Here is an 18,225-nt window from a genome sequence, read left to right on the forward strand (position 1 = left end):
TTCAAAGTGGTTTCATGATTAGCCCTGGCAATGGCCATCTGAGTCTCATTCCTAAGTATACTTTGAGGTAAGCAAGATGTCAACATTGATGCAGAGTTCCCGGAACAAAGGATTCTACAGAAAAACAAGTGAAGTTTGGAAAAGAGAAGCTTTAAGAATCCATAAGAGACGGGGGAAAATTGTTCAAAGTCAGTCTTGGGGGCGCCTGGGTGGCTTGGTGGGTTGAGCCTCTGCCTTCGGCTGGGGTTGTGATCTCAGGGGCCTGGGATCCAGCCCCGCGTCAGGCTCTCTGCTCAGCGGGGGGCCCGCGTCCCCCTCTCTCTCTGCTTGCCTCTCTGCCTACTTGTGATCTTTCTCTCTGTCAGATAAATAAAATCTTAAAAAAAAAAAAGTCTTGTGAAGCATTAGTGTAATTTCTATCCATCTTTATGTTTCTATAGCGGCTTCAATCACGATAACAGTTTAGGCAGGGGCAGTGGAATTTGGGAGGCTAGGACCAACGCAGGATGAGAATGATTTTTTCTATAATAAAATAATACTAAAGGGCAACCGTGTATGGGGTTAACGAGGACTGGCCGGTAAGGCTCCCTGGACTGAAATTTTTAAATGGGAAAAAACAAAAAACAAAAAACAGGTTTGGGTTCTTCTGCCAGGGCATCATCAACAGTACCAGGTAATACTTTGTGGTCCATTTCATCCTTAAAGCAATCACGCGAGGAAAGCACTACTTCTTCCCCTTCTCAGAGGATCAGGGAAGAGAAGTAATTTGCACAAAGTCCCGCAGCGAGGGGCAGAGCCAGGCACTCTTAACCCAACCCACTCCACAGCGTCACTCCCCTTAGGCGGGGTTAGTGCGCAAATCGTCGCGCTCACGGACTCAAAGTTCCTCTCGCCACAAACACCCGCAACTTCCGGGAGATTGCTCAGAACCTTAGCGCGCTTGCGCTGCCCCGCCCCCTGACGTCTCCATTCCGTCCCTCCCCTTTTGGAACGCGGAGCTGCTGAGCGGGCTGGCGGCCATTTTGTGAAGCGGCGAAAGAGGTGGTGGCTGCAGTGGGCTCCGGGAAGCCGTTCGGGCTGGGGCTGTCGGCCGCGGGGCGGAGGCACTCGCGCGGGGGGTAACTCGGGTCTGGGTTCGGGTGCCGCGCAGCTCTCCCCGGTAAGACTCCTGCAGCCCGGAACGGGCGGGGCTGTGCGGGGCTCGAGCCGCCCCTTGGTGGCCCGGGGCGGGGCCTTCGGAGGCCTCCGAGCCCGCCGCAGCGAGCGCCCCACACAAAAGGGTCGCGGCTTGGCTGCGGGGGGGAGGGTCTGGGGAGCCGCTTGCGCCTTTGAAGCCTGAGAGGATGCAGGAAGGACGCAGGAGAGGATGAGCCTGCATACCGACGTGGGGACGAGGCCATAGGAAGGACGCCCCCGTGGTCTGAGAGGGAGGAGGCCACAGTTGGGTGGCCCAGCGGCCTGCGAATTAACGGGGATTGCAGTAAAAGCGCACCTACATCCCGAATGAGCGAGATTCTCTTTGCTTCCCAAAAGGGACAGGGATTCTAACTGCATCTCTGTGCCCAGTAGTGAGGAGATTAAACGTAGTGAGGACACTCCCTCCATCTGAGGTGGAAAGGAGGCTCCCGTGGCCTAACAGGAAAAGGGAACTAGAGTCTAGACACACCTGTGGGGAAGAAGCTGCAGTCGGTACACTCCTCTGAGTCTAGCAAGGAAATCTTAGAGCTGGTCGCCGTCGTGGCCTGAAGGTGGACGGGGTTGCAGGGAAATGCTCCCGAGGCTCAGCGTTGGGCGGGGATTACCCTCGAGGGTGTCGGCGATTTGAGAAGCCGGCCTCTGTAGCGAGAAAGTGGGGGTGAGTACGCCTCCCAGACCTCTAAGAATTGTAGTAAGATGCCAGGCCCTTGAGCCCCAAGCAGGGAAGGGGCTGCAAAGAGCACCACCTTTACATATCCCTTGGGAGAGAGCCTCCAGCACTGGAAGAGGAGCAGGCCCAGTAGGAGGTGGAGGGGGGTGCTTTCGATGAGTGAATTGAGTTTCTTTAGTGGAGGCTGGAGGTTTTAGCTGGCAGCCACGTGTAATAGGTGGGTGGGGCTTTGAGAATCTACAGGTTAGTGTCGGGGATGGACACCAGTGTAGGAGGCTTAGCTGCCAGGTTGTAAATGCATGGACTTCATGTGTGCCCGTAATGTGTACTTTATAGTGAAACATCTCAACGGCTTCGGTGAAGGTAACTTTGCGTTATTCAGCACAAAACATGCTGGGAGTTTTGTACCCTGACTTGCAGGCTCCGTAGGAGAGGTTTCTGGACTCTGAAACTGTCCTTGACTCCTGAATTTCCAGAGATGATTTAATGTAAATTGTGGCAGTTGTCAGGAACTGTTCTGTATTATTCAAGAAAAGTGTAATTCCAGCCAGTATAACCTGAGAAAAAAATGTAATTGCAACTGAGAGATTGTTGAAGGAGGAACTTGTAGCTGGATTATTCTTAGAGCTTCTTGCTTGAATGGTGTAAAAATCGTGTAGTTTTTGTTAAATGCAGTATTAGTAAAATGAATTGCATTGGACTGTGTTACATAGTTTATATTGTTAATGTATTTCAGAGCATTTGCAGTTCAGAAATGTCCTACAAGTGTGGACATACGGGCTGATTTTGTTTGTTTTGTTTTATAGAAATGTAATACAAGACTGGTTGTACTCATTTTTGAGCTTTGGTGGTTTTGGCTGGATAGTGGGAAGTAATTGTGTTCAGGCATTTTCCAAGAATATTAAAAAGTTGGGAAGAACTGTTACAGGTGGTTAAAATAATTTTATGGTAATTTTTTAAGAAAATGAAATGTTTGGCGTCTTTATATAAAGGTTGAGGATGTGCTCAGTATTATTCCTGGAAGATTTTTTGACGAAACAGGGAATGCATTTTATATCATCTTTATAAGCTCAATTAAATATTTATTTTGTTTATGGGTTGTAATGCATAATTTGTGTTTTTCTTAAGTTCATATCTGTTAGGTGAAAATGTGAAGCTTTAGAAACCATTTTGGTTGTTCCTTGGAACCTATTGTTATGTGCTAATACCAGCATATTTCTGGCTTCTTTCACTTTCTTGTGACATGCCAAATGTTTTGATGATTGCATATTGAGAGTTTGGGGGTTGTTGGTACAATTTTTAGATGTGAAACTTGATTTTGTGGACCAGTGTGTTCCAGGTGCTGGAATCCAGTGACCATGTTCATAACGTTTTTATTCCATTTTGTAGAGAGCTACTCCATCTTTTGGTTTAGATGAATATTTTCTTCTGCAGATATTGTAGAAAGAATTTCTAAGTGTCAGTAATTGCACAAAAGATGCTCTTAGATACCTCTCCCTAAAATCTAGGGACTGTTGTCCATTCTTACATCTCCTGTCCCTGCCACAAGTGCTTAATAAATGTTCGTGGTATAAATGAATGTTGTTACATGTTTAGAATTAAGCAGAAAAACAGCCTCATCTGATTTATAGTTTATCACATTTTACTACCACCACTCATAAACCTTCTGGTTTGCAACGAGTTTATTTCATTAAGTTTCTGGCGACCTTTTAAGTTTTAAGACCCAACAGTGAGGGTGAATGTGGTTGGCCAAGTGAGAAGTGATACTATTGCTTTTAAGTCAAGACAATAAACATATTTGTTGGCATTTGTGGGGAGGGTTTGAAAAATAACTTAATATTATAGTCTTTTTGGCAGGAGGAATATATCTTATTTAGCAATGTCTTTTGGCTTGCCACTTTTGAGAACTTTATGAAGCTTAATGGGGAAGTGGAATAACAAGCTGTCTAAAGGATTCATGTCCCTCTGTGTCAGAAGCATTGTTTCATTAAGAATGATCCCAGAATCTGAAATGTGATTCATTTGGGGATGGGGACATAATCATGTGGATGAAGCTGTGGTTTTTTTCCATAATGTGATTATGCGGCTTATAGCTTTGTGCCCATTATAATTGGTTCTCTGTTGCTCATCTCTGAGGGTGAACATTTGAGGGGTGCTGTTTTTGTATTTTGAATCTAAAGAACTTAGCTCTGCTGTACCCTGGTTATTGTTGATTAAAGACTGACGACTGAACAAAGTTAAAATTCACTTTTTGATGTTTATCACCAGATGAAGAGTGAAACAGTTAAGTTCAACTGGTTTGTGCTTTGGCTTTCTGATAAAAGAGGATTGTTGTTGGACATTTTACTCTGAAATTCCAAGTGACTGAAATGACTAGTAAATAAGAATATATGTCGTGTCATAATATGCGAAATGTTCATAGCAGATATTTGTAATTTGTTCATGTATGTGGTATTTCTAAAGCTGAAGCAAAGCCACTATGTTAGGACTAATTCCTAACGAAGTGGAAAAGTATACTAGAGCAATCTTCTTGTTTTAGATCTTCTGATATGGGGGGGAGGGGAGACAAGATGGCGGAGAACTAGGAGGAGGCGCCTTTTTAACCTGTACCCTAAAGTGAGCTAGATCTTCTGATATAGATCAGCGAATTCAATGGCAAATCAGGCCCATTTTCTCCTTTGTACCTTGATACTTTATAAATAGGTAAAACGTGTGTTAGATGTTCTGTTGCATACAATTGGTTGTCTTATCCTTCTAACTAAAATTCACTAAGTCTTAGGTGGTTGGAGTGGAATTTTCATTTTGGGATCCTGCATTCTGTTGCTAGCTGACACTTAGAACACAGGAATGAGTAGTTCCTAGAGAACAGTGGTGCCTCTATTAAATTATTGTGCTCTTTACAAAGGGGGGGGGTTTGAGAACAAAAGTACTTCTTCAGTCTCAGTTTCTATTTACGTTGTCCATATTAAGGAAGAAGCGTAACACCAAGAGTTGTGAAGTTTTAGCTTCAAGCCTGAAGTTTCTGGGTACTTTTCTTTTGTATGGGTTGATATCCCCTTTGCTTAAATAGATAAGATTCATGAATTTACTTCTAGATTGATTTTTTTTTTTTAAAGATTTTATTTATTTGACAGAGAGAGATCACAAGCAGGCCGGGGGGCGGGGGGCGGTAGCAGGCTCCCCGCCAAGCAGAGAGCCAGATGAGGGGCTCCATCCCAGGATCCTGGGATGACAACCTGAGCCAAAGGCAGAGGCTTAACCCACCCAGGCGCCCATGGGTTGATTTTTTTACTTTAAATTGAACAACGTAAAATTTGAATGAGGCATTTGCCGAATTCAGCTGGAACTTAAACTTTTTCTTGTGACATGAGACTTCCTTCTTGTTACAGTAACTTCTGGGAACCCTTTAGAAATTTTTGATAGTAGGTCTAATGTTCCCTTTGGGCATAACTAGCTGACTCTAAACTTTTTCCTATCCAGATGGACATTTGGAGTCTTCTTGGGTGTGGAAGGGAAGAGGCTGAGAAACCTGTTTGTTTCCCTTCAGGGCACTTATCCGGCCCCATACCAGACCCTTTGAATTGGAATCTCCAATGGCGGATCATATGTTAAACTTAAATGCTTAACTAGGAAACTCTTGTGGTTCTGTTGGTTATAGAGTCAAACTTGAATGTTCAGAAAACAGTATTGCAGAATTCATGCTCTTCCTCATTGAGCATAGCCTTTACCTAAAAGCATGCCTTTATTGTATTTCAAGTTTCCCTTTGTGACCTGTTAGATAAACTTCTAGGTGTGTCTTTTAAGGAGTTTTAAAACTCTTTAGACCTAATTAGAACTGATTTGTACAACATATAAAAAATTAATACAGTGCTTTGGGCTTTTGAAAGGCTTGTTTATGACATACGTATGTAGCTTTTGTGGCAAAACAATCTTACTCTTCAGTAATTTGAGTAGCTGTCTAGAAGTTGTTTAGACTTGTCCTTTAGAAAAAATTTGGAGTAACACTAGAATTTTTTAATACGTTTTACTTTTTGGTGATGAATATTAAGCTTACAGGTGATATCTCGAACTTGAAAGATAGTTAAAAAGAGCATCGTTCTAAGTAGTGTTCTGTTGGTATCTAAGTAGTGTTCTGTTGGTATCTAAGTAGTGTTCTGTTGGTAACTTATACTTAAGACGATTTTCTTCTTTCTCTGAATTCAAAAATGATCTTTTGCATATAGTTGTCTAATTATTTGGTTTTATATATTGCTTGTGAATTGTTCACAACTTCACTGATTTGGGAGAAATTCCAGTAAGAGATAAGTGACTCATTTTTACTTTGGGAAGTCTTCTTAATATGCCATTTTTAGGGATTTTTATTTTTTTTACAAGTTTCTTGGAACAGTTGTGGTGTTAGAAGAAAAAGCACTTTTCCTTAAGATTTTGAACCCCAGTGGTTTTAAGTAGGAATTAATCATTACAGCCTGAACTGTCACTTCATTTATGTTTCTTGGTGCTTGATGCTATTTTGGTACAAAGGAAAATATTTTGAAAGAGCAACTGCAAGAATTTCCATAAGTACCCTTGAATTGATGATTTTGTCATTTGTCTTGGAACTGTTTGTGTGAACTTGTGCTTTTTCATCAAGTGTTTGGTGGGACCTGAGGAAATAGGTTGTAGTCGGACTTGTATTAAGGAATTTTCTGGACTGGTTTAATCATCAAGTGATAAAAATAATTACCAGCTGTGAAGCTGAGGTTTATGACTGTTTTAGTTTTTAATTGATTCATTCTTGGACTAATTTATGGCACATTCTTGATATATGTAAATATATATGTTTTGAGAGATACTAAATTTGAAAGCAATACCAAGTAACGCATGTGTGGGATTTTGGTACACGTGTTTTTCTTTCTTTCTCTGTCTTTTTTTTTAATATGCATTCTAATGAAGTACTCTGGTGGTTTCAGACTCGCCTTCATAATGTACAGTTCAGTGTGGCCTGTGCGTGTTGTTTTGTGTTTCCTGCATTGATTTTTGCCTCCATTTATTCTCTATTGCAGTCTAAAAGTTGGTTTTAATTGGTTGCCCACAGGATTGACTTGGCCTCTACTTCTTGTTAAGAAAATACATCTCTTGTTTTATCAGGTAAGAGATTTTGAATAGAAGGTTTGTTTTTATTCAAAATAAAATGAGACAGCTTATTTAGTAACATGAAAATATGTGTAGTAACTGAATTGTGGGGGATTTTCTTTCTTTCTTTTTTTAAAGTCTTTTCTGAGGGATGGGGATGGGGTGGACTGGGTGCCTTGAACAGTTGTTGCTCTCTTCGGGGTTCAGTTTTTTATGGATGCATTTCTTTTGCTGAATTGCTGATTATTAGGCAGTAGGCTGTTTTTTGTTTTTGTTTTTTTTTTTCCTCAGAGTAGCATTCCAGGCTAATTGCAAATGTAGGTGCTTGTTATTGGTATGGTTTTTTAATATTCCTTAGAGGTAAATGTGTAGATAATGGGTTCTATGTTTTAGAGTACCTATTTTGACTTTAGATGGAATTAAGTGATTGGACTCTAACCCTCTTGTTACATAACAAAGGTAGGCTCAAGATAGTTGAAATGACTTACCAGTCAAATAGGCACTTAGAAGAATAGCAGATCTTACTTCATATTTTTTTAGAACCTAAAAACTGTTTTTCTCTTTAGATGGCTTTATGAATAATTCATGTGTTCTTTGGTTTAATTCTCAGCCCTTTTCTAACTGGTAATCTGGGCAGATTTTTCAATATCATGTTTTCATATGTACCTTGTACAGACTTTAACTAAAGCCCTTCTCTTAGTAGCAGATGGTTTTTGAAGAATCATTGTGTATGTCATGTTAGCCCTGTGTTTAATTTTTGTGTTCTTGGGACTGTATCAGATTCCCATTTTAGTGTCCCAGTGCAAACTAACATCTTTCTATCTCTCAAGTCGTTTTGGGTGCCTAGATTACTTACCCAAGATGTGATAAAGTGATTAAGCATTTTTTGAAGTTGAACAGGAATGCTGTCTTAATTTTGCATGTAGCCAATATGCTACAGACAGTAGGGAATGCGAATTTGATTTAATGTCTTGAAATCTTCTTGATGAGCTTCTCTATAGACTGCTAAATAGTAGTAAATACGAAGAAAAGAGTTTGTTGGTGTAATTTATTTTTTTAGTATTTATTTTTCTTGTTGACTGTTGCAAACCAAAAATGAAAAGCTTCCCTTCTCCCCCAAATTTCTAGTGTTTTATAATGGTCCCTCAAAGAGCATTTTCTGTTTGCCAGTCCATCTTTCTGGATTAAATTTGAAAGTGGCTTTTATTTTTGTGTATGTATGTGAGAAAACTGTCGAAGCCAAACAACATATTTCTGTTTTGTGTACAGCAGTCATAATAGTTGAGATATTATTACAGGTATTGTTGTATCAAATTAATAGTCACACAATATTTGACATGGAAAAACTGCTTTCATGGAGTTACAGGATTCTTAGAGCTTTCAGCAGGAAACTTTGCTCTTTTCATGTTCCTATTTGAGAAGCGATAAAACCAAAGCTCAAATCATATAAATTTTCTGAAGTCACAGAACTAGTTTAATTGGTTTATATTTAAATGTTGATTTATAAGATGGCTTAGAAAACACCCTATGTTGTTGATCACATAAATTTCAAATTAATATTTTCCAGTCCCAAGAATTCATTTTATACCGCTTTACAAAGGGCTTCCCTTGAATTTGCTCTTGGAAGCCATAAGAACTGAAATACTGAAATTTTACTTAAATCTGGGAGAAATACCTCCAAAAGAAAAAGTTCAGAGTGGGACATTATTTAAGGACAGCAGTGAGCTCCCAGAAATTCCTCAGGAGTTATGTTGAGTAGAGACTATAACAGTCACTGAATAAAAGTTCATACCCTAGTTCTTTTTAAAACAAAAGCAAAACAAGATAATACCCTTTTTTCGTTATCATCCTTCTTTGGGGAAAACAAGACTTTTGGGGGAGGGAGAGAGAGTGAGAGTGTGTGTGTGTGTGTGTGTGTGTATTGTTATTATTTTTATGGTGAGTTTGGAAATGAGTCTTTGGATCTGAGTTTAAATTAAAACAGCTGTGGTGAATGGCACTGCAACCAGGTTCTACTTTTTGGAGTGATGAATATAGATAACTAAGATTTTGGCTATTTTTTTCAGTATTTACTTTGGATTCTTTGTATGTGTTAACTTTGTAATAAATAATTCCATATGTAGTTTTCCTTAATAAATGGAGCAGTAATGCACATTGAAGAGTTAGGTTGAAATATGGAATCTGTTTTTTTTTTTTGAGACTTGAGTCTACTTTATTATTAAGTATTATTTATAATTCATTAGTATTGCAGTTTTCTGTTTCTATTTGCCTTCTGAGACTGAGTGTTATAAAATGACCCTGATAATTCTACAGTTGTCATTTTTATAAGGAAAATACTAAGCCACTTTTAAATATTAACTTTGCTACATCCTTTGCATGTTTTTCCCCTGCAGATTGTTCAACTTTGTGTCCTGATTTGACTTACACATTTCTTTTAAATCTTACTGAATAATTAGTGGTCTGAATGATGTTATTGGTGATTCTACTTCTTATGGTGGTTTTTTCCCTGAACCTTTGAGTCATGGCACTGAACTTCTAATTGTTCACAGAATTAATGCCTTTGGAAGTTGAAATTGTCTAGGTTTTACATTGTAAATGGCCCATAATGTTCAGTTTTTAGAATATTCAAATAAAAAAACAAACTACATTGCTTGTGATAGTTTGAGGGTATATTTGAGGGCCTAATATGGTAGCTGGTCATTCTTTTAGTTAAAAACTTGGTGTGATAAACAGGAGTCTGACCTGGCCGTTGCCTTTTCTCATCTGCAGGTGTGTGTGGTTTCAGCGCAGCATGGCTGTGGTCATCCGTTTGCAAGGTCTCCCAATTGTGGCGGGGACCATGGACATTCGCCACTTCTTCTCTGGATTGACCATCCCTGATGGGGGCGTGCATATTGTAGGGGGTGAACTGGGTGAGGCTTTCATCGTTTTTGCCACTGATGAAGATGCAAGGCTTGGTATGATGCGCACAGGTGGTACAATTAAAGGGTCAAAAGTAACACTTTTGTTGAGTAGTAAAACAGAAATGCAGAATATGATTGAACTGAGTCGTAGGCGTTTTGAAACTGCCAACTTAGATATACCACCAGCAAATGCTAGTAGATCAGGACCTCCACCTAGCTCAGGAATGAGTGGCAGGGTAAACTTGCCTACAACAGTACCTAACTTTAATAATCCTTCACCCAGTGTAGTTACTGCCGCCACGTCTGTTCATGAAAGCAACAAAAATATACAGACATTTTCCACAGCCAGCATAGGATCGGCTCCTCCAAATATGGGGGCTTCTTTTGGGAGCCCAACGTTTAGCTCAACCATTCCGAGCACAGCGTCTCCAATGAACACAGTCCCACCACCACCAATTCCTCCAATCCCAGCGATGCCATCTTTGCCACCAATGCCGTCCATTCCCCCAATACCAGTTCCTCCTCCAGTACCTACATTGCCTCCGGTGCCTCCTGTGCCCCCAATTCCCCCAGTCCCTTCTGTGCCACCCATGACCCCAATGCCACCCATTTCTGGCATGCCACCCTTGAACCCGCCACCTGTGGCACCTCTGCCTGCTGGAATGAATGGCTCTGGAGCACCTATGAATCTGAACAATAACCTGAACCCTGTGTTTCTGGGTCCACTGAATCCTGTTAACCCTATCCAGATGAACTCTCAAAGCAGTGTGAAACCACTTCCCATCAACCCCGATGATCTATATGTCAGTGTGCATGGAATGCCCTTTTCTGCAATGGAAAATGATGTCAGAGATTTTTTCCATGGGCTCCGTGTTGATGCAGTGCATTTGTTGAAAGATCATGTAGGTCGAAATAATGGGAATGGATTGGTTAAGTTTCTCTCCCCTCAAGATACATTTGAAGCTTTGAAAAGAAACAGAATGCTGATGATTCAACGCTATGTGGAAGTTAGTCCTGCCACAGAGAGACAGTGGGTAGCTGCTGGAGGCCATATCACTTTTAAGCAAAGTATAGGACCTTCTGGACAAACCCATCCCCCTCCTCAGACACTTCCCAGGTCAAAATCGCCCAGTGGGCAGAAAAGGTCAAGGTCAAGATCACCACATGAGGCTGGTTTTTGTGTTTACTTGAAAGGGCTGCCATTTGAAGCGGAAAACAAACATGTCATTGATTTTTTTAAAAAGTTGGATATTGTGGAAGATAGTATTTATATTGCTTATGGACCCAATGGGAAAGCAACTGGTGAAGGCTTCGTAGAATTCAGGAATGAGGCTGACTATAAGGCTGCTCTGTGTCGTCATAAACAATACATGGGCAATCGCTTTATTCAAGTTCATCCAATTACTAAGAAAGGTATGCTAGAAAAGATAGATATGATTCGTAAAAGACTGCAGAACTTCAGCTATGACCAGAGGGAAATGATGTTAAATCCGGAGGGGGATGTCAGCTCTGCCAAAGTCTGTGCTCACATAACAAATATTCCATTCAGCATTACCAAGATGGATGTTCTTCAGTTCCTAGAAGGAATCCCAGTGGATGAAAATGCTGTACATGTTCTTGTTGATAACAGTGGGCAAGGTCTAGGACAGGCATTGGTTCAGTTTAAAAATGAAGATGATGCACGTAAGTCTGAACGCTTACACCGTAAAAAACTTAATGGGAGAGAAGCTTTTGTTCATGTAGTTACTCTAGAAGATATGAGAGAGATTGAAAAAAATCCCCCTGCCCAAGGAAAAAAAGGGTTAAAGATGCCTGTGCCAGGTAATCCTACAGTTCCAGGAATGCCCAATGTGGGAATGCCCAGTGCGGGAATCCCCGGTGCAGGAATGCCTGGTGCGGGAATGCCCGGCGCAGGAGTGCCCGGCGCAGGCGTGCCTGGTGCAGGAGTGCCCGGTGCAGGCGTGCCCGGCGCAGGAGTGCCTGGCACAGGAGTGCCCGGCGCAGGCGTGCCTGGTGCAGGAATGCCCGGTGCAGGAATGCCTGGTGCAGGAGGTGAAGAGCATGCCTTCCTGACTGTAGGATCTAAGGAGGCCAACAATGGGCCTCCATTTAACTTTCCTGGTAATTTTGGTGGGTCCAATGCCTTTGGGCCACCACTCCCTCCTCCAGGATTAGGAGGAGCCTTTGGTGATGCTAGGCCTGGTATGCCTTCAGTTGGAAATAGTGGTTTGCCTGGTCTAGGACTGGATGTTCCAGGTTTTGGAGGTGGACCAAATAACTTAAGTGGGCCAGGATTTGGAGGAGGCCCTCAGAATTTTGGAAATGGCCCTGGTAGTTTAGGTGGCCCCCCGGGCTTTGGAAGTGGCCCTCCTGGTCTTGGAAGTGCCCCTGGGCATTTGAGTGGGCCACCAGCCTTTGGGCCTGGGCCTGGCCCTGGCCCTGGCCCAATTCACATTGGTGGTCCCCCTGGCTTTGGATCTAGTTCTGGAAAACCAGGACCAACAGTAATTAAAGTGCAGAATATGCCCTTCACTGTGTCTATTGATGAGATTTTAGATTTCTTTTATGGCTATCAAGTGATCCCAGGCTCAGTGTGTTTAAAATACAATGAAAAAGGTATGCCCACAGGCGAAGCCATGGTGGCCTTCGAATCTCGGGATGAAGCCACAGCTGCTGTCATTGACTTAAATGACAGACCTATAGGCTCAAGGAAAGTAAAACTTGTCTTAGGGTAGCTGTTCACATCAGTTCTTTATAGGGTAGATCTTCATAGTGCTGTGATTAATGCATCCAGATTGTTTTCCTAGTATTTCCAGGTTAGAACCTGTGGATTGTTTCAATTGCATATAGATTGGTTTCTGTAACATAGAGCATTGGTTGACTGTTTACAGAAGACTCACTAACAGGATAAATATTGCTGTTTGTTACAGTAAAGCTGTCTGGAGAGAACACAAAAATGATTTTGGCGTACCATTAGAGAAACCATTTGTAAAACACAAATGACCACATAAAGCTTATCAAGGAGTTTAGGTTGGTTTTGTTTTATACCATATGGGATGAAGAAAATAGAAATGTCAATAGAGCTCATTAAGGGTGCTCTTGCCAGCTGCTGAAAAATAGAAGTTGGCTGCTCTTGGAATTTGGTTTAAAGCTGGACAGATTTGCTTTGTTATAGGGTCAAAGCTTTGTCTAAAGTCCTCATTTTCTTTTAAAATTGAATAAAATCTCTGTATACAGATTCACTGTATGTACCTTTATTGCTTCTTGAGGGTTCTTGCTGTATAGACAGTCCTGCTTCTGAAGTTGCTGCTTTTTTGTTTGCCTAATTGACTCATTTGTAAATGAGCAGAACTGTTTTGTTGTTGTTTTAATATAAAACTCCACACTTGGTTTGTGCTATAACCTTGAACTTTGATTTCTAATGTCACACTTAAAACTGTGTGAAATAAGAACTTCTGCCACAAAAATAAAATACAGAGTCCTCTACCTACCAGAGCCTTTTTGGTTTGACCGCCATATTTTAGTTTAGACAGTTTAAAAATTGTTCATGTTGTTTGGATGGCTTTGAAAACCAGAAACCACTTCTAATGATCATTGTTTAAAATGCCAGATTTGAAGTCCTGTCCATGATGGACTAATGTTCTGGCAGTTTCCTTCTGTCCCAAATTTGTGTGAAATTTTGGCCTGTAACTAAACAAAGAGAATCCATTTATAAGAAAGAGCATTATATCTATGTTTTTTTTTAAAAACTGAAGTTGAAATTGTTAGCTTTGTTAGCAGTAGTGTTATAGAATAAAAGATTCATAAGCTGTTCCGTAGATGTGCATTTAATCCTGTTACTTGGAGGCTTTTTGGTCTAGTTGTTTGATCAGGAGCCTGTTCATAAAAATTCTTCATACCGAGTACAAGTGCAGCTGCCAGAGGGGAGAGAATTGAGACTCTTTTGCCCTTTCATACTCTTCTTTGGCATTCAGGACACTAAGGCAGGAGGACCAAGTGGGTTCTGGTTGGTAAGTGTCCTTGTCATAAAAACATTTGCCTTACAAGATCCTGCTCACTGCTACAAAAGGCTCTATTTATGGTTACTTTCCTTCTTAGTTAAAATGCTCTAAAGAAAGATGTGTCACATTATATTATAAACATACATGGAATAGGAGATTGGTGAGATATCATGAAAAACAAATTTTGTCTTTAACATGGGCCTCTGTCTTGGTTTGAAACATCCCCAACATTTCCTGCAAATCAATGTACTTACAAAGGGGTCAGCCTTTTAAAAGAGTTATTTCCTATTAAAAAAAAAAAAAATAGTGCCTTTTTGGTGTTGCAAGTCAGTGGAACACTGAAATACAGCGTCTTGTGTAACTTAGAGTTAAGAGTGGCAGCAGTTTCATTTGCGTGATAAGATTTGGAAAGCCTTTTCATCACTACAATCTTAGAGGTTTGACAGTACAGGATTTTTTTGTTTAGGGAAAGGATTGTTTAGACTTTCAAAGAAGACATGGCTGTGTTGTGGGTCTTTTGACAATTCATGAATACAAATTTGCTTTGACAGATCGCTAGATATTGCCTCCTCAACTAAAAAAAGCAATATGATGTTTATATATGCTGTTCAATTTAAGTTTTCTGTTAAGTAATCATTTCTCATTCCAAAGACCGAGTGCAGAAAACTTCAGCGCTGCTTGGGAGTCTTATTTCAACTGCAGATTATTTTCCCCATTGGAGAGCTGACTGTTTTCATTTTAGAAAAATGGGTTGTTTGAAGATGAAAGCCTTTTATCTTTTTTCACAATTTTGGTTATATGTTCGTACAATCTTACTAAATATTTCATATACTTTATTGCAACTACTTTGTTATTTCTACATCTTAGATAAATGCTGAAAAGGAAAACTTGATTTCATTGTTCATCAAATTAAATAAATTAAGAAAATAGTGGTTTGTGTAGAATTTGGAGAGAACTATGTTCTATATTTGGTTGAGTCACAACAGTGCTTCTCTTGTTGTGAAATGTAATTAAATGCTTTGCCCTCTGGAACTTGATATTTGTGTATTGAGACTTATTAATATAGTGCTAACTGCTAAGCGTACTGTTCATCTTGTTCTGGGCACTGGAGTTTGAGTTTTAAAAAAATTCTTGAAAATATGTTCTGTGCAATCACTCATACCTCTCTTCCTGCAAATTTTCTCAGAAGAACTAGGTTTGGGGTGAAAATGAATTTATTTTCTCATTTGCTTTGTATGGTATGAAGGATTTGTAAAGCTTTGCTCAAAGTTGTGTGCATTTGTAAACACTATCATGATATTTTCAATTTTATGTGTAAATTTTGTCTTTGGTGACTGACATGAATGGAAGAGAATCTTTTCCATTAGGTTTAATTCCTCCCACCCTCTTGCCCGGGCGTTTTTGGTTTTTTTTTTTTTTAGTTTAAAGGATTAGAGATACTACAAAATGTATTTTATAAATAAGCAAATTTGTAAACTTTTTCTGAACTTCAGTGAAACATTTAGTCCACAAGCAAAATTTGGAGGTGTATTTTGTGTTTAATACTGCAGTTTGGATGTACAATTAATTATTAGTGGCTTAAAAAAAATGCAACACTGTTGAGTGAAACGTAGTTCCTAGCTTTGTGCTCCAAGTTGTCAAAGCATCAACCATGAAAATTTCATTAGGAAAATATTTATTCAGAATTTCAGAGAATAATGTCCAGTGTAATTAGGTCAGTCTTAACCCACTGGATGAAAATCTAGGGGTGTGTATGGACATAAACAAACATACCTTGGATAAAATAAGGATCCATGAAAGCCTTAATCAAACACAAAGTCCTTTTTATTGGATTCTGTCATTGTGTACAGGTGTGGGTCAAATGTTTAAAAATAAATCCACTCATCAATTTCAAGAATACTTAAAAATGAGTAAAGAAGCCGTAAAGTTACTGCTAGTTAAATCTGTAAAGAATTTCTAGCAGTGATCACTTTTAAAACTTACTTCCCACTCTTGCAAAATTAACCACATTTAGTTTTACTGGCAGTTCTATAGTAGTCCAAGCAGTTAGAAACCAAACACAATAAAATGATTCATTGCCAGTATGGCCACAACATTGCCAGCAAATACTGCCTTGGCATCGTTCAGCAGAGGTTTTTGTTTATAAAGATGAACTCTTGAATACTGTTCAATAAACTTGTCACAAAATAAAAGAGGCTGATGCTTTTAATGCTTTACACAAGAGTACTCTACTGAGCTATACCATCAGGTTTTTGTTGTTGTCTTTGTTACTTTTTTTAAACTCCTACAAATATTTTGTGCCTTTGGAAAGGTGGATTTGGTGATCTCAGAGGTAACCATTGTTGCTTATCCTTGTCTGCTAATGCTGAAATGTGGAAAGAAGATAACCTGGAACGGCAGGGAGGAAACTTGATTCTAGGTCAAATCTGTGGTATCCATCCACCTTTTCAGACTTTTATCTTGTATGGTTTGCTAGCAAGCCACTTCATTTTGTGGACTTCTCAGAAAGAAACAGAAACCAGGTGCTCCTTTTTACAGAGGTGTCTTAAAGGGGGCTGTGATTGTCTTTTTAAAAAACTGATTAAGAAATGGGAAAACAAATCTTCAGAATACATTGTCAATTGCACATATTTCTAATTAGAGGTTTCTTTTTTTTGTTTATTCTTGCATTAGTATGTGAGGTATTTTGAGGTGGGGAAGGGGGAGAGGAATCAAAAATATTGGTGCTTTCTGACATTGATGGTCTGGTTTTGTCCCTTCCACATTTGTTCAGCTGCTAAAAGACAAACATTAGCAAATGAGAAGTTTCCATAAACTCTGGAGTCCTTTAAAAAAAAATTCTGGATTGGAGTTGCAGAGAAATTAGTGTGCTATTCCTTTTAACCAAAGCTCTTGAAAAATATATATAACTTTTTCCTTTATCACGAAAGAGTTTTTAGCCTGTTTTTGAGTTTCAATACCCAGGTTGTTTTAGAGGGGTTTAGACTTAAACATACTTAATTCTAGGTGGTTGCTGAACTGTTCTAAAATTATGAAGGTTTGACTAAGTATTTGAAAATCACAGAGTGAAATCAGCTGCCTACAGATAGCCAGAATGGTCTTTACCATCTTAAAAGGATAGACTGATGCTAATAATATGTTTTGTTTTCTTGCTCAGGAGAAAACTCACTTTAATTCATTGTTGTCTGCTTTCCAGTGTTTTACAGCAGGAAATGGTTTATCAGTTATGTGCATCGCCACCATTCTCCTTCCCCTCCCCCCCATTAGAGCTTTTATAGGATATGGTAGAGTCCAAACTTATGACTGTCTTTTTAATTAAAAAATTGCTTGATTTCAGTTTTGTCTTTTTAGTATAAAATCTGATAGATCACTTAGACTTACTCTGAAATTTCTGGAAAGAGTGTATTCTGGTGGTGGCATAGTTCTCTGATGCTGTAGTGACTTTTCTGGAAAAAAACTTCTTGATAGTATGAGCAAGTTCTTCTCTTAATGGTGCCTGTTCCTGTAAATGTTAATTCTTTATTGTGCTGTTCCTGGATTTCTTCTTGTTGCCTTGTACTACTTTGTGCCAGAGGATCTCACAGGCATCTTAGAATTTGGCTCCTTTTCTGGATCATAATAATTAACAATGAACAACTAAGGTGGCAGTGCTTTTCTACATACTGCTCTGCTACTGAAGAGTCCAGAAGGGGCAAAAAAGCCACTTGATGAAAGAAAGCATTCTAGCCCCAGGGGCAGAAGGGCAGCACTCTAAAAATCTGGGGACAGCAAATCGTGCTGGAGAAAACCTCATTAACCATCATCTTATAATTCTGAGAGTCCCAGGGACCTTCCCCTGGTGAAAATGTTAAGTCCTAGAACCTAAGGAAACAAGTTGTGGGTTAAATGACACAGCAGACATTGGAATTGGCATCCCAGCTGTACCAGACATCTGGATTCTGATTTTAGTAGCTTAATATTTCAAATCATTTTTCCTAGTCAGCAGGTGGCTTGCTATTTCATGTTGAGAGGAGGAGGAGGTGACTACTGGAGAAAAACAGCCATGACCAGCAAGAGAACATAATTCAATATGGACAGTCAGATGTTGAAGAAGCATAAGACACTCCCAGCAATGTGCTATATTCAAACAGTCTGCCCCTTAGTGTTTCATTCCCTCTCCATTCTGATGCTGCCAGTTTTCCCCTTTTACCTGCTTTCATTAGTAAGTCAGCTGGTAAGCAGGGCTATGAGTTTCTCACTGCTATCTATCTCTATAGCCTAGCTGCCTAACTTGGGGGGTAGGGGGGAATGTGAGCTCACTCACAGTTCTTGATTAGTGAACAAGATTTGTCACTTAAGCATT

At 39.9% G+C, this 18,225-nt stretch overlaps 1 protein-coding gene across 14 annotated transcripts in view; it reads left to right on the top strand.

The window, feature by feature from the left end:
- The first annotated feature begins 965 nt into the window (after positions 1-965).
- The window catches only part of LOC116868468 (RNA-binding protein 12), a 35,057-nt gene continuing 17,797 nt past the window's right edge, over positions 966-18,225 (top strand). The window contains exons 1-3 of one of the 14 annotated variants that reach the window (XM_032858766.1): positions 966-1,041; positions 6,910-6,994; positions 9,749-14,920. In XM_032858766.1, the coding sequence (XP_032714657.1) occupies positions 9,771-12,617 (2,847 nt within the window). In that variant the 5' untranslated portion in view covers positions 966-1,041; positions 6,910-6,994; positions 9,749-9,770 and the 3' untranslated portion in view covers positions 12,618-14,920. Of the gene's footprint in view, positions 1,160-2,211; positions 2,231-6,909; positions 6,995-9,748; positions 14,921-18,225 lie in introns of those variants that run through there. The other 13 variants (XM_032858765.1, XM_032858767.1, XM_032858769.1 and 10 more) reach the window with 13 other exon arrangements.

Source organism: Lontra canadensis, unplaced genomic scaffold, assembly GCF_010015895.1.
Source record: "Lontra canadensis isolate GAN:19392208 unplaced genomic scaffold, GSC_riverotter_1.0 scaffold16, whole genome shotgun sequence".
NCBI classification, from domain to species: domain Eukaryota; kingdom Metazoa; phylum Chordata; class Mammalia; order Carnivora; family Mustelidae; genus Lontra; species Lontra canadensis.